This window comes from Phaseolus vulgaris, chromosome 8, assembly GCF_051622355.1.
Source record: "Phaseolus vulgaris cultivar YP4 chromosome 8, ASM5162235v1, whole genome shotgun sequence".
Classification (NCBI taxonomy): Eukaryota; Viridiplantae; Streptophyta; class Magnoliopsida; order Fabales; family Fabaceae; genus Phaseolus; species Phaseolus vulgaris.
In genome coordinates, this window is record NC_143505.1 from 769,178 (window position 1) to 792,869 (window position 23,692).

The 23,692-nt window shown below is 30.2% G+C and overlaps 3 protein-coding genes across 4 annotated transcripts; 2 read left to right on the top strand and 1 right to left on the bottom strand.

Annotated features, from left to right (window-relative positions):
• The first annotated feature begins 1,176 nt into the window (after nt 1-1,176).
• Nucleotides 1,177-4,798, top strand: LOC137826193 (uncharacterized). The gene is made up of 7 exons (XM_068632081.2): nt 1,177-1,535; nt 1,607-1,741; nt 1,963-2,055; nt 2,166-2,300; nt 2,727-2,824; nt 3,675-3,885; nt 4,389-4,798. The coding sequence occupies exons 1-7, from the start codon at nt 1,424-1,426 to the stop codon at nt 4,472-4,474; spliced, it is 870 nt and encodes a 289-aa protein (XP_068488182.1). The 5' UTR covers nt 1,177-1,423; the 3' UTR covers nt 4,475-4,798.
• Nucleotides 4,799-5,681: 883 nt separating this feature from the next.
• Nucleotides 5,682-12,285, bottom strand: LOC137823948 (Transducin family protein / WD-40 repeat family protein). Of its 2 annotated transcripts, none has more exons than XM_068629323.2 (13): nt 12,035-12,285; nt 11,139-11,206; nt 10,862-11,025; nt 10,457-10,535; nt 10,008-10,187; nt 9,816-9,914; nt 7,721-7,886; nt 7,509-7,615; nt 7,233-7,372; nt 7,076-7,148; nt 6,564-6,679; nt 6,200-6,317; nt 5,682-6,108 (listed from the first exon to the last, which is right to left on the bottom strand). In XM_068629323.2, exons 2-13 carry the CDS (start codon nt 11,178-11,180, stop codon nt 5,974-5,976), a joined length of 1,419 nt encoding a protein of 472 aa, XP_068485424.1. In that variant the 5' UTR covers nt 11,181-11,206; nt 12,035-12,285; the 3' UTR covers nt 5,682-5,973. The 2 variants fall into 2 exon arrangements, with proteins under 2 accessions (XP_068485424.1, XP_068485423.1); XM_068629322.2 differs by having other exon boundaries at nt 12,018-12,285.
• Nucleotides 12,286-18,422: 6,137 nt separating this feature from the next.
• Nucleotides 18,423-20,064, top strand: LOC137826777 (uncharacterized). Its single transcript, XM_068632915.2, has one exon. The coding sequence runs from the start codon at nt 18,982-18,984 to the stop codon at nt 19,753-19,755; it is 774 nt and encodes a 257-aa protein (XP_068489016.1). The 5' UTR covers nt 18,423-18,981; the 3' UTR covers nt 19,756-20,064.
• Nucleotides 20,065-23,692: the final 3,628 nt, after the last annotated feature.

The window sequence follows — 23,692 nt, forward strand, 5'->3', positions numbered from 1 at the left end:
TAAACATTTTTTTCGAATAGGTTGGAACTAAGACAAAGATTGTGTTTTTTCTCAAGTGGTCTGTCTTTTCTTTCTTCTACATTAAATAGTTTTTGTGTGTATATTTTATTTCTCATCTTTTTAAATTTTTAGTTCGAATGATATATATAAAAGACATTTCGACTCAAATATTATGTGTTATTAGTATTGAATGATGATGTCCTTTATTCTTGTAATCTATGCATATTTATATCACTATCATAAACTTTATATTGTTGGATCATATTAGGATTTTAACATAATTAAAAATATATTACCTAATGTTTGATCACTGATTAATTGTTAATATTCTATTTAGGTATAATATTTTTTATCGTATTAGTTAACCATCAGATGTCATATAAACCTAACCAATAAAAAAAAAAAAATATATATATATATATACATATATTATATTTTGTTTTGATATTTTTAAAATAATTTTACTTAATAAGTTATTGATACTTTAAAGCTAATTTAATTTTTATATTATTTAAAAGTTAATATCAAAGACGCTTTAAACAAACATTTTTTTCTTAATTTACCCATTAATAATATTATCTAATATTATTTTATTACAATTTTTATTACTATATTGAGAAATGTAGCCACACATTTAAATATATTTTATTTCATACTTCTATATTTTTTTTGTTAATTTAGTTAAGGAATTAAATTATGTTAATAATATATATAGTTGTAAAATAAATAACATGTCATGATAATATATAACAGTTTATTATGATTTGTTGAAGATATATAGTTGTTTATTTAATAAAAATCTATTCGAATTAGTTTTTGCATGGGTATCGTATCTCATTCTTCCTATTATGAGATATGATAATATATATAATATGATCAACTAATATATCACACTAACAAAGATTCGACTTTTTTTTTATCTAAGCAAGTTTTTACCATTTTATATATGATTTCTAAAATCCGAATAATTATCTCCAATAAAAAAATCATCTATACAGTAAAAAAATACATTACCTACAATATTTACAATTTATAATATTAATAAAAGTATTTTTTTTCTCTTCACTATCTTTTCAATATATATCAATTCTTATTATCTTATCTTTTAATTAACTATTTTTTCAAATATTTACCTGCAATGAAAAACATTTATATAATAAAATAATAAAAAAATCTAAAATTAAATTCTAGGGTTCGTTATTTTCTCTGTGATAACCTAACACCACCTTAAATCCTGCACCTCTTTCCAACGCCGCTCTTCTACCGGTCAAGCTTCCGCCGCTCTTCTACCGGTCAACCTTCCGCCGCTCTTCCACCGGTCAACCTTCCGCCGCTCTTCCACCGATCAACCTTCCGCTGCTCTTCTACCGGTCAACCTTCCGCTTCTCTTCTCTGTTGATTCACAGGGTGAGTATTTGGAACAATGAAGGTGAAGAAGACCAAAAGAGAGGCGCATACTGGGGAAAAAAAGAAGAAAAGAAACAGGGAACAAAATGCTGAAGTTGAGATACATGCTACTGTGGAGGGCGTTGAAGGTAACTGTGCTTTGTTTTCATAATCATCACCCTTTCGTTTGGCTGTTTCTGATGTAAAGTGTTTGTTTCAGTGAATAATGAAATACATGTTAGTGACTCAAAGAAGGAGAAGGCTTCTATCATTAAAAAAAGGAAGAACAAGGACAAAAGCCTAGTTAGGAAACGAAAACCAAAGGGTGAAGAAGTTGATTTGGAAGAGCAAAGTGGTGAGTTGGAAGTTATGTATGTGGTGTGCCATAATGTGAACTAGAATATATTTTATTTTCAATTGTTATAGAACTGTTGCTCATACTTCTCTGATATTATATTATGTCGATTTTCATTTGCTGGCATTGTTTCTCCCTGTTCTGGCATTTAGTATAGATATCTTTTCATAAAAACTAAGTTAAATATGGCCATGTTCAACATATTTGTTCAAATGTAACAGATGGAGTAGTAGACAATTGTCATTCTAGTGCTGAGAAGATCCAAGACTTCGGTGGTCATAGAGATTTGGATACTGGGGCAGTTGTTAAATCATGTAAGAAAATACATTTTCTAGTTTAAGTCGTTTTTTTTTTTACTTTGGAATGTAATGTAATGTTTGAATTTGTGCATTAGTTTACCCTCATGATTTTTTTTATCTTGTAGGTAGGTCAAAGAAAGATAAGAAAAAAAGGAAAAAGGAGGTTCAAAATCCCCTGGAAAAGGGAGAAGGGTACAACAATCAGAAGGAAGTTTATATTATTTCCTCTGCAGATGATGACTGCTCAAAAGGAATGAAAAGTATGAATTGTTAGTATTAAGCGCATTTCTTTTTGTTTGATTTAGAACTCCAAACAGTAGACATCCATAACTTTTATTTATGTTATATACATATAGGATGATGGGCATATATTTTGTAATACCAAAAATTGTGTCATAGTTACTGTTACGTTGCAAGTCTATTTAAATGTATTTTGGCTCTATTTACAATAGTAATTGATTGCCATATTTAAGGAATTTTATGCTAATTTTCATGTACATCTCTCATCATTTGCCATCATCCACCAGTACTACCTTCTATGTTTAGAGATATCTTTTAACTTTATTCTTTCAATCTGTTGACGGAATTGATTGTGATGCACCGTGTATGTTGTCCATATTTGTTACCAATTACTATTAATGATTATACCTAGTATAGTTTCTTACTGGGGACTTCTGAAACTACAGAATGGATCATGGAATACCATCAAAGCAGACCAGGATTGGAAGTATTGCAACGTCAAATTGATGACTTTATAACTGCTCATGAAGAAAAACTGGAAGAGGTAAATGTTTTGACAAACATGCATGAAATGATAACAGTTGATTAGACGCACTTGTCACTGGTTCATAAGATGGACCTTTTTCTTCAGCCAAATTATTATTGGCACGTAGCAATTTGGATGCTCATGTTACATAACACCATTACTTCAAATTTAGTTTAATTTATACTGTTTATGGCAAAATGGAAGTGCCAGTGAACCTTTTCCTTTGGGCATAGTTATCTTGGCATGATTTTGTTTATATAGTATATTATTGATGTTGGCTGATATCTTATCCAATTGGAGCTTCATTTCCATGGCTTTGAAAAATAACTAATAAGTCCTTCATTACCAAAAGTGGGCTTTAATACATGAATCCCAGTTATAGTTGTCTCATTTTTAGAGTTGTGTTACCCCTACAAGTGTTGCGCATTAGGTGATGCTTCCACTTGATGAAGCTTGTATATTCTGAGAATGGTATTTGGTCCTAGAAGGATATTACAATAGTGTCCTAGATTAATTTATGTAGTTCTCTGAACTTGCAAATTCAAAGGCATATGAAGGATTAGAAGTTCATTTTCGTTTTGTTTTGATGTTGACTTTTTGGAGTGTACCATTTGGATGATTTCTTTCTTTGTCTCTTGTCCTTTGCAACTTTTGAGGTTACTTTTTTCTAGCATTGGCTGCATAAGTGGTATTGGCTTTCTGCGTACATGTGTGCAATATTATTTTTGAGGAGAGAAAGATGCAATTCATGAACAAAGAAAGAAATTAATTCACAATTGAAATGATAGCATATTGATGTGGCATGAATGATCCCTTATTTTTTGTCTTTATTTTTGTTTTAGATGTAAAGATCTATTTATTATTGCAGGAAAGAAAAGAAAAAGAGGCCCTTGTTGGAGAAGGGGGGTGGACAGTTGTTGTACACCATAAAGGTAGAAAGAAAACTACTGATTCCGAAACTGGAATTGCAGTGGGTTCGGTTGCTCAAGCAGCTGTGGAGAATAAAATGACCAAGAAGAAACGTAAAGAAGTTGGTCTAGATTTCTACCGATTTCAAAAAAGAGAAGCCCAGAGAAATGGTATTATTTCTTTTTTTTACAACTTATCTTGTCAGTAACCTAAAGTTTATGCATGAAAACACTAGCAAATCCTGGATGGTTCATGAATGGATGTCTTGTTGCTGTGGGTTGGACTCACTTAAGGAATTATATGATTTTATGTTGAGGTCCCATGCTTTATACCATACATTGTATCATTCATAGCTGCTGTTTTGTTCGAGATTTTAAACCCATTTTCTGCCAAGTTAAGATTTTATTCACAAATGACTGTCAGGAAAGAATATTTCTGGACATTCATGAAATGGATCTCATGTTGCTATTGGTTGGAACTGCTTGAGGAATTATATGATTTTATGTAAATGAATGTATCATGCTCTAGTTGATGGGAATCAAAATTTAGGAATTATACCTCATTTTGTTTCTTAGCTCTAGTTGATGGAAATCAAAACTTAGTAACTCTCAAATAGATTTTTGTTATTATTGGTAGTCAGACTGAGATAAACCCTTTTTGTTTTTGTTTGCAGAGATCATGACACTGCAGAGCAAATTTGAGGATGATAAAAAACGTCTGCAGCAGATGAGAGCTGCCAGGAAATTTAGGCCCTATTAACCAATGTTTTAGCATAGTACAAGGTTCACAGTAGTTTTTATGGGGGATCTGGGGTAGTTATGAAGTCTTGAAGTTCAATTATCCTATAGCTCTCAAATTAAAAAAAAAAAAAAGGTTCATTTATCATTACAATTTTGCCGAAAGTATTTGTACATTAATGTAGGTAATGGTTATTTTATTTCGAGTTACATGACATTGCAGTGGTGGGAATGCGACCCTTTACTTCGACTGCATTTTGGTTTTTTGGCAACATTGTTAAGTTTCACAATGTTTGTTTAGATTATTATTTACATGCAAATTCAATATGCTAAAACTTTGAACAAATCAGTTATCTACTGTGCTTCTTGATTCATTTTGTTCACTTGAATTTGTTTGTTTTCAGTTTAACTTTTGTCTGGTAGAGATGATTATGATTTAAAGGAAGATTATGTTGTTATTATTTTAGACTTTCTTGATGTTACAATTATGGAAAAAGGGGGTGTTTTATGTTTGGAGGTCCGTGAATTCTTCCGTTTTTTCAAGATGCTCGAAAAAGGATAGATAAAAAAGATGAATAATTATTATGCAGTGCCACCATACATATCATGACTTATGTACAGTACCTCTATAATCACTAAAAATATTTTAAAAGTCCACATAACTACGTTCATCGAAATTTTATTTCTTATTCATAAACTTGCATGAAAAGAATTAAATAAATATATATATATATATATATATATACTTTTTCCTTGTCTATTTCATACAAACGTAAGTCTCTTCTATTATTCTTTATAATCTTTATAATGTCAATTATAAATGTACATTAAAGTGTGCATTTTTTCTTTGTTGAAATCGCGAGAAATATATATCTTAATACAAAAACAACAATAAGTGTAATGTTTTATTTAGTAAAATGAAAACAAGACGATGGGTTGAAAAAATGATAGAATTCATTAGTATTTTATTTTATTTATCTTGTTTTTATCCATTTATTTCTGCACCAAAGAATAGTTAAAATTGAAGCATAGTGTAAAAAGATTGTGAATCAAACTCTTAGGCATTGACAGCATAGAAGGTGATATTGATAGGCAATTTCATTATTGCCCCTCACTTCTGTATTCTCTGTATCCAATTCATTTAATAAATCAATGTTAATATTCAACTAAACGGGTATAATAACAAATTTAACATTAAAATTTAGAATTACACAATTAAGACGAGTATATAAATAAATATTCCGCTAAATTATTCTGCCTGTTTCCTTTCTAACCTTACTATCAGCATCAGTTTAGACAGCATACACAAAAATTGCATCAAAATCAAGTGAAGATACCAACCCAAACCAGATAATCCACAAAACTTGGAGAATGAGCCAAGAAGGAAACAATGAGAAACAAAAGCAAAAAAAAGAGTACAAAGAAACTTTCGCCAATATTCAAGTAGATTCACGGTGATTGCACCCAGAAGTAGCTTATCCAACTCGTAACCGGTTTGCTTGAAAACTTGGCGAGTGTGTTTTATAAAGCACCATCTGATGGCAGTGTGCTCTGAATATTTGAAGGCATAAGTATGTTGAATCCATCTGCTGCTGTAGAAACAATCATTCCGGGAATCTGTGCGTGCCAATGTAATTCCTTCAGGTCTTTCTGTCCCTGTTTTAATTCAAGACAAAATAAAGATGAACAGTTAATCCGAGAGTTTATTCTATCATTCAGATAAACAGAGGAGAGCATTTGGACTTACCTGATGAATGAATAATAGTTGGGGAGGTAGATCTTCAGGAGCATTAACTAGTTCTTTTGTTTTAGCTTTAAATTCAGCTTCCTCTTCTTCATCCTTTTCTAACGAAAGGTCCCATATTCTGTGTGAAATATAATAAAAACTCTTAAATCCCACATCATAATAAAATAGCAAAAAAAAGAGCAGGATGGTGCCATGAAGCTCACACGTGTGGGTTCTGGGGTAAGGGTCAAACCCAAAGGAAAAAAAAACAACTAAGCATTTTACCACCAAGTGGGTTCCGTGTCAGGTATTACACGTGTGAAGATATTTATTATTTACCACTAAATCTCTCTGAATAGTATTAAAATTTAAAAGTTGTACTTACGTAAGCTGATTATCAGCAGATGAAACAGCCAATGAAGAGGCTTCATGTGGACTCCACTCAATGGATGTGATTGGGTGCTTGTGGTATTCAAAATGTGCTACCACAGAATCTCCTTCCTGCCCATAAATTAATGCTCTTTTCATGTCAGCTTTAATAACAACCAAAAGTAAATCAATCAAGCTGAAACAAATCAAACATCGTGAAAGTTACTTTCTAAACATAGTCCCATAATATTTCTTCACCATAATGCATCTACAATCCTTCATTGAGATGTTTGATGTGATAATAATGAAAGGCAAAAGATGGATGTGATAATGAAACAAGGGAAAAGAAAGTCAAATGACAGCTTTAAATCTAATGATGTAATATGCCCACTGGAACACAAGGAAGCTGGAGATAACATAACATGAAACACCATCGACATAAGAGAACATCACATGCACACAATAACCTTCCTGTTATAAATGAGGCATGCTTAACATCTTTTTAAACATTATGATGGCTACCTATACCTTGAGAAGTCTGAGATCACGAATAGAAATAGTCCCATCATCACTCCCCGAGGCCAACATACAACTAGCCAACCTGCTCAGTACAATATAAAGTATTGAAGAGCGATCTGGAATGGAAGTTGATGGAACACCATAGAATTAATGTACTAATTTATACCTGTTCCATGACATGACATTCACATCGGCATTATGTGCCTTAAAAGATGCAGCTGGTGACTTCCCCAAACGGATATCCCAAATAGCAATGTTTCCATCCACAGAACAAGAAGCAAAAACGTGAGGTTCTGTAGGGCTCCACTGCAGGGATTAATTGAACATTACAGCTCTCACATTTATAAAAAAAGATAAACTAGTGATGTTAGAGAGTGTAGTCACAAATATATTATACTAAAACTACAAGAGCAACTATTCCTTTGCATAATAGTACACGTACTTGCAGGTCTTCAACACTAGCACTATGTCCAGTAAATGGAGCATTATCAACATTCCATGCTCCAGCAGATGTAGGCTCCCAGAGATAAATGCTATTATCGCAATCCCCTTAAAAATAAAGATCATTGTCAAGCTTCATATATCTGTGATTACAAAATATGAAGACAGAAAAAAAAATATAGATAAACTGAAAAATGTAGAACTAAAGATTACCAGATACAAGCCTTCCAGGAACAAGAAGACTCCAGTCTATAGCATAACCTTCGTCTTTGTGTTTAAATTTATACAAAGGGTCCTGATTAAAAACTGCTGCAACTCCCTGAACACCTTCTGTTTCGGTCTCAGCTAGAGCATTTAGATGAGATTTTAGGTCCCAGACCTACAAATTGTTCTCAAGTATCAAACTATATACTAAAAAGAAGGTGTGGCTTGGAACGATACTTAAATTTTCTGATTACAAGAGAAGACAGAAAATACACTCCACAATGTTTAACCATAGCTGCTGCTAATAATTTAAGAATTTCAGAAATTTAAATATGCTACAAACAATACTTAGAACCAGTAGTAAACTATACCTGGAGCTAGAATATCATGTATTACAACCCAAATTATAGTCACAAAAAGTGCAACAAATAATTAAACAAACTTAAGACCTTATTTGAAATATATATATATATGTGTGTGTGTGTGTGTGTGTGTGTGAAGAAAAGCAAAAGTTTTATGATTCCATTCGTTTCAAATTTAAGGTGTGTAAAAGCATAATAATAACTAACACACTAAAGGCTAGCAACAATAATGTAATTAAATATTTTCCAAACCATTTTTTGAACACTTCCGATCTCACATTATGACCTAATCCTAGAGGTCTGCCCTCCAATGTAAGAAGATATTTGATCAATTTAAAAGATTACAAGATTATTTTTTTCAAATTTTGATGTTATCTCGCATTCCTATATCGTGTCAAATGTAATGTCAAAACTCAATAAAATGAATTGGTCTATTCTTACACCATAACAGAATCTAACTTCATAACTACCAAGCTCAAAGTTTCTAGAGAATCTATGGACAGTGATCTACAAATTTTTAATTAGCCAAATAAGTATAATCTGTCATTAATCCCTTTATAATTCTCTATTTACCAAACTAAATCCGACGTGAGTATATTAGTCCCAACTTCAATTGAGAATTTTAGGTTTTGCAAACTCGGTAAGTTATCTTGCTCTTCACTTGTACTATCAATTATAAAAAAAAAGCAGCATTAAAAATGTTGTACAACAGAAGATAATCATTTTTTAACACTCCCATCAAGCTGGAGCATATAATTGTATGCAACAAGCATGAAACATACAAACTAAATTTGAGATCCTCTCAAGGATTTAGTCAAAATATCCAAAAGTTGATCACTAGAATTGATAAATTCAATACTAATCTCCTTGGATAGCAACTTTTCTCGAATAAGATGACAATCAATCTCAATAAACTTAGTTCTTGAGTGAAAGCAATGTTTAGGGCAGTTTGATTAGCACAATATAACATCAATTGTTGAACTTCACAACAAATTTCAACTCTTCAAGTTGCTTGATCCCCACAACTTTACATGTAACTAAAGCATAGCTCAATATTTCGCTTCTACACTCCTTGGTCAACAACATTTTGTTTATTGCTTCTCCAAGAAATAAGATTTCCACCAATGGATACACAATACCAAATAGTAGAGAATTTGTCTATAGGACAACCTGCCCAATCAACATTACAATACCCAAAAACCTAACTATTTCCCTTATCCTCGTGCATATAACAACCCTAGTCTAGAGAATTTTGATATACCTAAGAATATGTGTAACAGTGTTCTAGTGATCAATGCAAAGATCGTACATGAATTGGCTAACAACTCCAATGGCAAAAGAAAGATCAAGTCTTGTATTTGAGGGGTAAACCAGTTTCCGTACCAATCCATACATCTCAGAAAACTTAAAACAGAATTTATAGTGAAATGTAACTTTGAATATGCATTCAAAACCATAAAAGACTAGGACTTAAGATGCTAATCAATGTTAGCCCTAGCCACAAGTGACCTCATGAACATTTAGCGTTACACTGTCTTTATTAAAACAAAGTCAGTATGACTATGAAACAATACTTTTCCACTATATTCCAGGTTTACTTTCATTTATTTTATCACATAACATAATGAACATTGCCAAATCACATGAATTTGCCCTAATTTTTAATTCCAAAAACACAAGGAAATATATTCTTGAAATTTATGACAAATTAGAAAACCAACTGAAGGGTTTAAAAGTGTCACCTGTACATGACCAGTATCAGCCCAAGCTGCACATATATGGGGATTTTGTGGCATGGAGCGTATACGGTTGATACATCCTTGGTGTGCAACCTTCCGTAACTGCAGTTATCAAAAGCATGAAAGAGTTAGAATAATCAAATTTAAAGCAGTCAACAAGTGAAACAATAAGTACTAAAATGAAGAGAAATATACCTGCAAAATGGGACCCTTAGCAGCATCTTCATCTTCATCCTCACTATCATCATCACTGTCACTATCCTCACCATCCATTCCAGAGTCATCAGTTTCAACTTTAGACACCAGCTCCCGTCTCTTTCCAGAAATATTTGATACTTTAAAAATTCCAATAGAATTCCAAGAAGGTTTCTCTGCCTGTGGCTCGTGCATTGCCATAACATGAGTTTCTTAATCAAAAGACAAAGGAAGCAAAGCAAGTGGACCACATAACAACTAGCTGCTACGTGTAACTCTTCTTGAAATAATTACCAGTTATAATAAAGAAGCAAAAAAATGTTTTCAAAACTCAAAAGTCCTTTAAAGGGAAATTCTCTCATATCCACACAGCCTAATATATGCTACCCCATGTGATATTGCTCATGAATAGTAACCACCTTCAATTTGATTAATGAAACAACACTGACCTGAGTCCCTGCCATGAAATAGACTGTGTGTGGGAATTCTGTTCGAACCAAGCCCAAAGAGTCATGTAGAATATCAAAGCTGTCAAAAGTCCCAAAACATATGTATAAGTAGAAACTTACTTACTAATGACAACCAAAAATAGCAGAAGATTACCGATACTAAGCAGAAAGTAAAGCAAATGCCTAATAAAGTCGGCCAATATTCTCAACTGAATTGCAATGTCAATGCAAAAAGGAACTATACATAACTTATGATCTTATAATTATTAAAAACAACAATACAAGCAAAAGCAAACAGGTTAGTTTATAAAAAAAAAAACTAAAGTTTTTTCTTCACTTCTGATTCAAACAGAAAAACGAACACACAACTGACTGAACAAAAAAATAAAAAGCCAGGAGAGAGACCTCAAACAGGGCCATCCAATGTGAAAGGCATGGAGAGAATTGTACGCAGAAGGATCACACTGAAGCTCTTCACCTTCCTCTAACTTATCCACCCCAGGTTGCCACACCTTCACTGGAATTTGTGGAGCCAAAGATGAAGAAGGTCCACCCTCTTTCTTTGAGCCCTGATTTTTTTTCCAAAAAATTTAAACCAAAAATCAATGAAAATTGCAACAAAAAGATCATAGTGATGTGAGAATAATAAAAATTAAGTATTGAATAGAGCAGGAGATTTTACCTTGTTCTTGGCTTTCTTACGATGTTTTATGCCGCGAGTCATATTCGTTTAGGTAGGAATTGAGAAGACTGACAGAAGATGAATAAGTCAATAAAAGAATTACATAAGATCTTATTATGCCAAATTCTACAATCATAATTCACGAAGCACTCAACAATTGTTTATAACTAAATAAAGGGATAATAATCAAAGTTTTGTATTGAGGACACAAAAACCAGAGTAGAATTAGAGTAAAGAGTACAGAATAGAGTAAACACATGGTGAAGTCAAACCGGAATGTGAAAAGGGGACAAAATACACTCGCTAACAAAAGAACTTGTATACTCTTGTACTGCTTACACATCATGAAAACATGAATTTGGTGTTTTCAACTTTATTTGATAATAGTAGCATGGTAAAGGAAAAATCAGAGTACTCAGTGCTATTGGATAAACAGGTGAAAGCTCGTCTAGAAATCAGAAAAATCAGCTAACTTCATTAAATCAGATTTTCCTTAAGGAAATACACAGAGCATAGATATACCACAAAAGACATTATTAAGAACTTAATTCTTTTGTGTACTGATTACATTTTTAAGCTTTAGGAGCAAAACAAAATTAGGTTCTTCTTTGTCTATGATAGTTCATACAATAAGTCATATGAAAACTGGAACAGATATGGCACAATTGAAAACAGCATTACTTAAACACTAAAAAAATATTACTTAAGCACTAAAAAAAGTTAATATAGGTTGGTGTTAGTTCAGACTTGCGTTTACAGATGCTACGTAACGTACCTACAGCCATTTACCTAACCAAATTTTTATGTACTTCCAAGTTCCAATCATTTAAATCGGCCAAAAATTCAACAACAATGAACATTTAAATATAATTATCTTACTAATATGGTTGTTTTACGTAGGAGTCACTTGGTTTTGAGTAGTACTGAAGCGGCGAGCTTCGATGTTGGAACTGGTAGTTCTGGCGGCGGCAGCGGTTCTCGTCGCGGCGTATCTCACCGGCGTTCCTCACAGCGTCCCGGCGCTTCTGACGGTGTTGCGGTGGCGCGGCGGCACGGTGACGCTTCTAGAGGCGTCGTGGTACATGCAGTGTCAGTCACCACCCTCTTCTCTCACTCTCACGTTCCCAATTTTACTTTAAGGTTTCTCAGATGTCCAATTTTACTTTTAGGTTTTTTTGGGCTGCCGATCGCATGGCCCAATTAGAAAAAGGTGCTACAATTAAATGAGGGTGTTTCATCCTGCACCTCTACACTTTTCTTTCTGCACCTCTACATTCTTGAAAAATACCGAAATTACCTTTTACAGTTTTAAGTGTTTCCGGAATAGTAGTTCCATAAACAAAAGATATTTTCGGAATAAAAAAAATCATTATGGAACATTTTTTTGGACACATTTTTTTTTATTTTTGGATTTATAAGTCCGAAATTCATAAAACATATTTCGAAAAAAGACATTCCGAAAATATTTCAGAAAGAACAATTCAGAAGTCAATTTTAGAGGGGTAAAACAGTCTTTCGCGAAAGTGAGGGGTGCAGGAAGAAATTTGTGGAGGTGCAGGAAGAAATTGCCAGTAAATGACTGCTTCTTTCCCATCTCCACTACTTACTATGTCATCCCATAAATTTTTATATTCCAAAAGTATCCTTCGATAAAAAATTATAGTGTAATTTATATTTTGGAATATATAATTTGTTGAGCGTAATTAGTATGTAATAATGTATTTTTTTAAAATACATAATTATTTATATGATTATTATACGTCATTTGTTATTGGATTCATAATTAAAATTATATTACATAATGTTTAATTTTTGTTAATCTTTTATCAGACTTAATGAATCTGATTATATCAATCGATTTCTAATGGAATGTTAATTCTAACTTAATGTTAAGACGTCCATAATCAATAAGTCTATTTTTTTCAGACTTAATTAGCTTTCAGATAACCTAATATGAAAATCTTTACCAGATTTATGTTACTGAATTCTTCTGATCTTAGTTTTGTAACAACATGAAGTAATGTTTATATATCTTTTATTGAATGAAAACTTCTGCATTCTCTGTATCCAATCCAACTTCTGCAATCGAAAAGGAATCTAACATAGGAGTACAGTATAGTATAGAATAGTAGGCAATACATAATATAAATCATAGTATGATATCACACTGACACACACTGTTCTTGATATGAGCATGTCATGTCACAACTTCGATTCACCTCAATCAATTACCGCATCAACTCAAGCACTGTTTCTTCTTCACCAACAACCTCGACAACACTATAAACCTTTCAATTTCATGGCTTTTGTGTGTGCATCAAGTTTCAAACATTGCATGCATGCATGCTTCTCAGCTTTTCTCTGATCCTTCATCACACCACTTTTGCTTCACACTGCCAAAATACGTCACCAACCAAATCTCTCTGTGTAATCACTCATTTATACACATCCCCAGAGAAAAAAATCTTTATTTTTCATTACAGTAAAATAGAAACCAAGATTATTTATATCTTTTCAATTATATTTAATTATATTTGTTGAAGATTTAGATGGGTGCAAATCTCATCTCATTGAGTCAGTTTTATGAGGTTGAGTTAGGCTTAAAACCCACTTTTTAACATGGTATCAGAGCTATTTCGAATCTATCCTAGCGAATATTTGTTGGGTTTAGAAGGTCACCCGCTATCGGGCCGTTATCGGACCACCCATAACATATATCTCAACGCACGAGTAGGTAGCCTTGGCGTGAGGGGTGTGTTGGAGATCTCACAGATTAGAATCTTTCATGATATATAAATTGGTGCAAACCTCATCTCATTGAACCGATTTTATGGGGTTGAGTTAGGCTTAAAACCCACTTCTTAAAATATTTTCGAAATTAAAAAAAAAAAAAAACATTTCCGTCAAATTGAAATCAAATTGAATTAGGTGCAAGAAAATTTCTTGGACATGCAAGTGGTGGAAAGATCATTGGCGTGTGTGGCAGCATTGGAAACAGATTTGCAATGGTCCAAAAACATTTGAAATAATATCTACTACCACTGCAGAGTTATAAGGGTAGCTTAGCCTTCACAACCACACTAATTAATGAAGTTACCAAAACCATTAGAGTAGGAGTAAAACTCCAATTAGTTATGCTTAATTTGGATTTTATGATAAAAGAATAGAGAGTGATGGATGTTATAGAAAATAACCTAATCATGATCTAAATTGTACAAAAAAAGAAGACTCACCAAATAAAGTAGTAGAGTGGATGAAAGTGACATTACATAATACTGTGGGCAACTACCCAGTCAGAAGAGTAAAAGGAAGAAGGGCTTTTAGTTGGAGATTGAGGAGGAGCAACTACATTAACCAAGTTCTTCATACCAATTAATAATCATAGTTTTTAATATTGGCTACTTACCAAATCTGCATTACTTCATTCATCACTTGTAAATCTATTTCAGTCCCTATCAAGTACTTATTGTATTTATCGTTTTAAATCATATATATATATATATATATATATATATATATATATATATTAAAGATAAAAAAAAAATCTCATAATATATAATTGGAAGCAAACTTCACATTTTGAACTGATTTTATAAGGTTAAGTTACACTTAAAGTTAATTTCTTAATATGTCATCAAAGTCATTTAAAATTTATCTAACGATAGTTTATTGACTCACCAAATCACCTACTATTGTGTCACTTGCTATCGGACTACCTATAAATATATAGTGTCACGCACGAGTTTGAAGGTTTTGACATAATGGGTGTGTTGGAAATCTCATATCAACTAAAAATCAAGATATTTTATAGTATATAAGTGATTACAAATCACATCTTATAAACTTATTTTATAGGATTGGGTTAAACTTAAAAGTTTGTTTCTTAATATTTATCACTATTTAGTTTACCTATCTTAATATTTATCATTATTTACTTTACCTACCTTAATATTTATCATTATTTAGTCTACCTACCTTAAGTTAATTAGTGAAATATAATATCAATAAATAAAAAGGTGTAAAGTAATTAAAATAAAATTCTAAACAATATATAAAAAAGTTTAAGTAATTTTGTTATGATTCAATGATTGTTGGATGGCGATATATCACTTTGATGTAGTGTGAACGTTTATATTAGATAAGTGCGATGTTGATAATGTTTCTAATGCTTTGTTTGCATTTGTATATGTTCATTTGCGATGAGAGAAAGAAAATGATTTGCAGAAAAGTAGTAAAGACAATATTTAATCTACAGGGAAGAAAAGCAAAGAAACCAATTTTTTTTTACATAATATTACGAGAAAGGCAAAATTACCCTTCACCTTTTATACATATAAAATAACAATATATATATATATATTATAATAAACAATAAAAAAATATAAATTACATACTTAATAATAATTAAAATAAATTCATTAAATAATAATATTAACAATAATAAAAATTAAATTTTATTTTTATTTAATACTTAATAACAATAATAATATTAAAAAAATAAAAATCTTCTTATAATCATCCTATCACTCACAAACTTCAATAAACTTTCCTTACAAATCCGTTATAATATATCATAATCCAAACAACTCATTTTCTTTACACTTTCTTCTCAAATCACTCTAAATCCACTATCTAAAATCCTCTCCTCAATCCAAACACAACCTAAGTGAGTTAAGATATAAATTATTACTATTTTTTGACAAGTAATTTTTTAAATTCATAATTGGGTTTTAAAATGATTTCAAATGAGTTAGGTTTTGATGTCACTTCACTAAAAAAAGTTTGTTCAAAATATGTAACAAGTTTTATATTTTGTTGAAAAACTTATCTACATGTACACCTCAACTTCTAAACTAATGTATGGAAAATATAGAGAAATTATATAAAGGAGAATAAAAACAATAACAATGACTAATTTCTCAAATGTTATGATTAATTAAAATGTTTAAAAAAACTTCAAAGTATAAATAAAAACATAACAAGGTTTTAGATATATTTATATTAAATGTGATTTATTTTTATTTAGATATTTATAATAGTATGAATTTCTCCTGGGAAATTGGAAAACTGTGAAAGAAGGATATGACGGTTGTAAAACTCCATCTATTCTACATATGGTAATTTTACTATTTACAGTCTATAACTTTTAGTGTTTGTAACTAAGTTGAAAGTGTATTAAGATTAAGATGTTTAGTTTTTTCCTTTAAATGATTATGGAATTTATTCTAAATTTAATGTGATGGAATTTAAATGGTTACACACTCACATATTTATTATTTTTATATAGGTTCAACAACTTTCTTATTTCACAACTTAGATTCACAACTTAGATTTACGCTTAAATTTTCAACAATATTCCTACATCGTACTTGTATGAGTTGATAATCAAAACGAATTATAGACTTTGAAATCACTAACAAACATTTTGACAGTAATTATCAGAGAAATTTCACAACAATGAGACTTGAATCAAACCTATGTAAGAGATTAACAACATGACGATGGTATTGGAATCATAATCAAATTGGATTCTATCAATTATTCAATGTTAAAATATCACACGAAAAATTTGTTATTTTAAAAAACTTGTATAATTTTATTAAAAAACAGGTGTTAAACTAACAAAAATAAATAAATAAATAATAACTATTTTCGTTATTACACAACAAATAAATCAAATTTGTTTATCATTATGTATGAGATGAGACTTTAGCTCATGAATTATAAAAGATATTAAGAGTCTAAAAATTTCTTAAACAATACATTTCATATTGTTGAAATGCAACCATGATTCCTTATTTTCATAATATGGTAAATCATTTGACATTTTTTTTAAAAAAATGTTAAAAAAAATGGAAGGTTAAGTAGTGATATCTTAATTATTAAATTAAGAAATAAAATTTGTGAGTGTCCATATTTTATCTTTTTTCTTATAATTGGGTTTAGGTTTCTTAGAAGATACGAAAAGATTACTTGTAGAATGTCTAGTTCCACCTATATAATATCTAACAACACCTATAAGAGGTTACCATTTCATTGAATTGCAATTACAATTTCAACTAACCAAAAACACTTGTCAATCACTTTTATGGTGCTTAACTGCACATATTCTAATGATGAATGGAATAAAATATTAAAAAAAATAATCCTATTATTTTATTTCATTAAATGCAATTCAACTCCTTTCTAATTTAAATATCTCAGCATTTGAACCTATAGAGTAGGCTGTTTAGATGTCAATTTTCTTAATAATATATTACTGTCAATTAATATTTTAATTGAAAGTTTAAAAAATACCTTATTTGTTTTTAAACTTAAACATAAAATAATTATGGTGTTTATGATTGCAGTTTGATATAATTACTTAAAGATACAAAGTTTATCTTTTTATTTTAAAATTTTTTTAATAATTTTTTTATAATATTATCTTGTACGGATCGATACTGTATGAGTCAGACACTCGGTCTTACTGACTGACCGTCCGTGTTAAAATACACTTTAAAATACTTAATAAATTACTCGTAATAAACTTTCTAGTTATCGTTGTTGTTATTTATTAAGTTTCTTGAAATAGGTTGACACGTCAATTATCGAAATCAATTGACTTGTTCGTCGATAGATAATATTTTTAAAACGTTTTCTATTTTTACAATTTATAATTATATGATATTGTAATATTTTGCCTTATTAATGTATTTACATTAAACTATTTATTTAAAATCTCACACTGTGCTTATCTTTACAACTTTATCCATAATATTCATTAAGAATTTAATTAGAATGTGCTAATAATATAAATTTATTTTTACAGTATGTACCCATCATGTATTGTCGTTTATGATAAATATGCTAACTTTGTAACAACTACTTTGAAGATTACAATAGTGTAAATTTCCCATTGAAAATTAAACTCTTAATTTCAATAATAAATTCTAATTATTTTCTAACATATCTAAATCTTTAGAAATTAACCTCTTATTCATCTAATATAATCAGAATTATGAATTAAACTCATTTAAAATTAGATTATGTAAGTGTGTATTAAGAATAGAATGGATTTAACAGATGACAAGGACACTCTTTAAAAGTACTTTATGGATTTGGTTTTAGATTAGAGTGATGAGACCCTAAAGTTGTGTATTGAATAAACTGCATAATTGGGTGCATAATAAAACTGGTGTGTCTATGATTGAGTACCAAATGGAGTACAAACTCATGCGTTGGCATCTTTCTGGTTTTGTTTGTTTGTTTATAGATGCGGCAATAGCTATGTTATTCTGCATAATTTTATTATTTTTTCTGCATAATTTTACAATTCTTCTGCATAATTTATTCACTCTATCTTTGGACTCGGTAGTTGATTTTACATTTAAAAGTGGTTAACCACTTTGAAGTTTCAATTCATGCCGGCTTTTAGCTCACAACACTCTCTGCACGTCCCTTCATTGCCCTCACCACAAAGTCACCTTTTGGTTTCCAAAGTCTCACTCTTTTTTGCTTCACTTCAAACAAAAACCAGAAGCATATCCTCTTTTAGCCATCCCTCTGATCCCCTTTTGTCCACTTTGGACCACTCACAAAAGTTGCAAACTCAACATCTTTCTACCTTTATTAATAATTCAAACCCCTCTTTATGGCATTCTTTTTCATTTCACTCTTGGATGCTTCTTTTATTGCATTCCTTGTTAGGTTTGAATCAATCAAATTCACCCCTCTGCTACCCTTAGGCGCCATTTAAATCCTCTGCTGTACCTTTTTCTTCTCTTATCAAACCCCATTTGCATTTTCTTTTTCTTTTCTCGTTTGAGGCTTCAAGTTCCATACTTTGAAGGTTTTGAAGGAAATGGCAGTTGATCTTTGCTCAGAAAACTGTGGAATTTCTTCCTCTTCTGTGAGTCCAAGAATCTCATTCTCACATGACTTTTCCCAATCCGATGTCATTCCTGTTGAGCAGCTCCCCTTTAGATCAAACTCTTCTGGTCTGAACTCCACCATTGATTTTGATTTTTGTGTGAGTGAAAGCTTTGAGCTTGAGTCATCTTCAGCTGATGAGCTTTTCTCACATGGGAGGATCCTTCCCACCGAGGTCAAGAAAAAGAATGTCCCTTTAAAGCAAACGGGGCAATCACTACCAAAGAACAACACTCCATTGCCTCCTCCTTATGCTGCTCCACCTAACATTCTCTCTACTCTTAAAAACTCAAAGAAAGAGAACCCCAAAGAAGGCAAGTGTTTGAATGATGAAGTGTATGAGAAGCAAAGTTCTAAGTCCTTTTGGATCTTCAAGAGAAGTAGCAGTTGTGGAAATGGACATAGAAGGAGCTTTTGTCCTTTGCCACTTCTATCTAGAAGCAATTCAACTGGGTCATCAACACCAAGTGTTAAAAGGAATCCACTTTCAAAGGAGGGTGTTAATGTTAGGCCAAATTCACAGAAACATTCTTCCACAAGGTTGCCAAATGGCTATTATCAAAAGCCTCCATTGAATTACAAGAGTCATGGATCCTATGGTAGCAGTGTTAGAGTAAACCCTGTGCTGAATGTTCCTCCTGCAAACCTATTTGGTTTGGCTTCAATCTTCTCCAGCAATAGAGACAAGAGCAAGAGGCAGCTTTAGTGGGGTCTATCTTCTTTTTCCATGTACTTCTTAGGTTTACCAATTACCATGTGAACTAGAAAAATTAGGTATAGGTAAAATTTTGAAAGGTGAATGGTTTGCATCATGAAGACAAAGTGGTACAAAGAGATGCGTGTGAAGGTGATGGACAAGAATGATATAATGCAAGCACATGTTTTGGGGCACAAAATGACAGGTAACTGTTGTTTTCATGGCTGTCCCTTGCCTGTTGTTGTTCCTCTACTTTTGTTCTTTGGACTATGTGTAAATACATTGACTTTCATTTTAGTATCTCTTCTTCCTCTGTTACTCTGCATCTCTCTTACTCTACATCAATAAGAGTCTAAATGGAAAATACTAATCATGCATACATTGCCTGTATGATTCATGTTAGATTTTATAAAATTTATGTTAAGAAAGTAAATCTTTGATTGATCTAATGATGATGCTATATTAATAAACAATCTCAATCTATCATCTTAACATCTTTGTAATTGATTCTAATCATATTATCTTAACGAAATTGATTTTAACTATATTATCTGAACGTAATTGATTCTAATAATGTTATCTCAATTGACTTAATATGGTAATTAATTCTAATAATACTATTTCAACCTATCTTATCTACTTAGGAAAGTAAATCTAAGTTGTTTGGATATACACTGATTGATCTAATGATGTTGCTATATTAATAAACGTGCTCGTAATTGATTCTAACGATGTTAACGTAATTGAGTTGACGTGGTAATTACACTATTTCAAAGTGATTCTAATGATGTTATCTTATTTTAGTAAATATGATGATTGATTCTAGTAATACAATTTCAATGTGATTTTAATGATGTTATCTCTGGTTTATGTATTAATTGATTCTAATGATACAATTTCAACGAAGGTAAAAATATGAAAATTAAGTTTCTTCATAATCAAAATCAATAATTTTTTCAAAATGTTTACTCAAATAAACACAGGGGTTTGCAAGAAGAGGTTGACGTATTTGTGTTGTGCATTGAGTTGTTGTTGTTGCATGGATTCATTTTGAATAATAATGCTTTCTGACTCATTTTGATAGTTCCTTCTACACGCAGAAATAAAGTACTTTGTTCGCATAAGAATAGCAGTTTAACAGAGCAGATCATTGCACACCACACCACATTAATTTGGTGCTCTGTAAAGCTGTTTTGGTCTGCTTCTGCATAAGTTGGTCAAGAATTATGATTCTCTCAAAGCTAGCACTTCTGTAAATACAAAAATTCAGAGTATTTCACAATTTAAAGAAATCACATAAATCATTGATTATGGTTAATCAAGATGCGATCATTTTGTGATGTTCCAATTTCACATATGGCTTGTAGAGTACATACACTACTACAATAAAATCATTAAATAAAAATTAATTTTAGAAATAAAAAATAATTAAACATTATACTAACTAAAATAGATACTATTTTAAAAACTTAAAAAATTATTGATATCTAAAATAGTTTCTATTTTATATCAGTTTAAAAATTATAAATTGGTTTTAATTTAGTAATTTTTTTAGTGATAATTAATGTATTGTAATTTTTATAATCTATGGTGACATAATTTAATTGCACTTTAAATATCTCATTGTGATATTAGAAAGAGAGAAAAATATTATTAAGTTATGTTAATTTATATGTTAAATATCCATCACTAAATAATCCCTACCAATACAATTCATTAAATATCGCATCATTATTTAAAAAAATTATTAAATATTTGAGAAAAGGCTTACAAAAGAATAAAAAAGAAATCTAATTGGCATAAGTAAATTCTAAATAAGAACATTTGCACAAATATAATATGTAAGATATTACAAATATAATAAATATATAATAAATGTAAACAATTTTAAGTTGTTAAAATAAATAAATAAAATTATAAAAAGTAAGACTAAATTATATATATACCTATATTAATTAATAAACTTTAAATTTAATTTAATTTTAAATTAATTTATTAAATGATGAAGTTTGTATTCATTTATATACTATTATATAAAATAATATTTTTTTAATGATGTTCAATCTTCAAAAACATATCTAATTGTAAAATTGATTTAAAATGTATATAAAAAAAGTAAAGAAGAAAGTCTAGGGTTGGAAATTGTACAAGTATGTGAATTCTCCATTGTAGAAGTAGAAAGTGTGGGGGGTAAGTAAATTTTAGCATGGAGGCTAGGTCTAAGGTGTAGCACCATTCCCATAGCTTAAACTTTAGTGCTTATGAAAAGATCATTCCCTATTGGATTCTTTTTGGGGTGGTTCAAATAAGTCAAATTGAACTTCAATTCCCAACAAATCAAGGGATTACTTCATCTACAAAAAAGTACTAACTTGAACTTGAAGGAACCAACTAAACAAACATTCTTCAAAAGAAATCTTCAACTTTGGATTTTGAGGGAAAAAATAAATAGTTAAAAGGAAAATGATGTTCATGTAAAATAGTAATGACCTAATATTTTTTTGAAGATACTAATTTTATGAAGAAATGAGAAAAAAAAAGTTAACCCTAAGGAGAGGAATTGTAAGTGTAATTGAGTAAATTTTGATTCATTTTGTTGAGGGAGAAGTGGGAAAAGGTAAGAAAACCCTTGACACATAGACACATAGTTGTTGAGAAAAGTTGAAAGATGAATGCATTGGAAATGGAATAAGCAACCATGAAAATGGAGAAAGAGAAAAGATGTGAATGGCCATCATTTTTATCCTTTGTTTGCAAGGACAATTTGCATGACCTACATCTCCACTACTCAAACCATGTGCTTTCAATCAACCACCTACATTCTTTTTCTTTTACAACTCACTTCATATCACCATACTTCATCAAACAAACCCATCACCTACTCTTTTAAAACAACCTTCCTTTTTCTTCTATCCATACTTAAATTTACTTAAATATAGTAATCATATATTGAAAATTATGCATCATATTATAACTAGTTAAAAGTATTTTTTTTTGTTTGAAATAGAGAATTTTAAAATTATATTGTCCAAAATTATAGTTGTAAATTAGTGCTTTTTTTAGTGTGTAGTTATTAAAGTAATTTTTTTTTTCAACATAACATTATAAAAAAAATTATTAAATAAAAATTAATTTTAGAGACAGAAAATAATTAGTTGGCATATTGACTAAATAAAATAATATTTTAGAGACTAGTTATTAGTTTCTAAATTAGTTTTTATTATTGATAAATAGTTTTTAAATTAGTATCTAATTAGCTACCAGGATTTTTCGGCCAAATTTAGAATCTAAATAAATTGGTAGTTAAAACTTTGGTAGCTAATTAGATACCAACTTAAAAATTATTTATAAATAATAAAAACTAATTTAAAAACCATAATTTTTGTATTCTTTAAAATAGTATCTAATTTAATCGTAATTAATTATTTTTAGTTTTTAAAATTGATTTTTATTTAATAATTTGTTAGTAGTTTAGCTTCACGTTTTCTTTACTTAGTTTTTTTAGTAGAGTATGAAAAATATAAAATTAAATTAACATTATTTGAAAAGAAAATTAATAAAAAATTAGATGATTTATTTTAATATAAAGATAGTTAATTTGAGTCCTAAGTTTAATAATAAATACTATTGATTTGATTACACGCCAACAACCGATGAATGATGTAAGATGTTGAGATGAAGAATGCAATGACAAAACATAGACGGTGGAAATCACATCTTACATAAAGACCTCTTTCAAAAAAACTTTTTAGATAGAGAATTTTTAAATAATTTCAAAATTATTTTTAAATTATAAAATGAAGAAATTAAAGTATCTCTAACTTATTTTTTTATTTTGCTTTACTTACAGTTTTCTTCGATTGTTAACCTTTTTCTATTTTTACATATAAAAACCTGTTTCTTATGCTTTTATAAAATATATTCAAAAGTAAAGAAAACAATGAAA

Excerpts from the sequence above, each read along its gene's own strand:
- LOC137826193 (XM_068632081.2), top strand. The coding sequence starts at position 1,424 with ATGAAGGTGAAGAAGACCAAAAGAGAGGCGCATACTGGGGAAAAAAAG. Across the intron at positions 1,536-1,606 it reads TACTGTGGAGGGCGTTGAAG|TGAATAATGAAATACATGTT; the intron begins GTAACTGTGCTT and ends TGTTTGTTTCAG. Across the intron at positions 3,886-4,388 it reads AAGAGAAGCCCAGAGAAATG|AGATCATGACACTGCAGAGC; the intron begins GTATTATTTCTT and ends TTTTGTTTGCAG.
- LOC137823948 (XM_068629323.2), bottom strand. The coding sequence starts at position 11,180 with ATGACTCGCGGCATAAAACATCGTAAGAAAGCCAAGAACAAG. Across the intron at positions 7,373-7,508 it reads CTAGTGTTGAAGACCTGCAA|TGGAGCCCTACAGAACCTCA; the intron begins GTACGTGTACTA and ends TAATCCCTGCAG. Across the intron at positions 6,318-6,563 it reads TCTGCTGATAATCAGCTTAC|AATATGGGACCTTTCGTTAG; the intron begins GTAAGTACAACT and ends TATTTCACACAG.
- LOC137826777 (XM_068632915.2), top strand. The coding sequence starts at position 18,982 with ATGGCAGTTGATCTTTGCTCAGAAAACTGTGGAATTTCTTCCTCTTCT.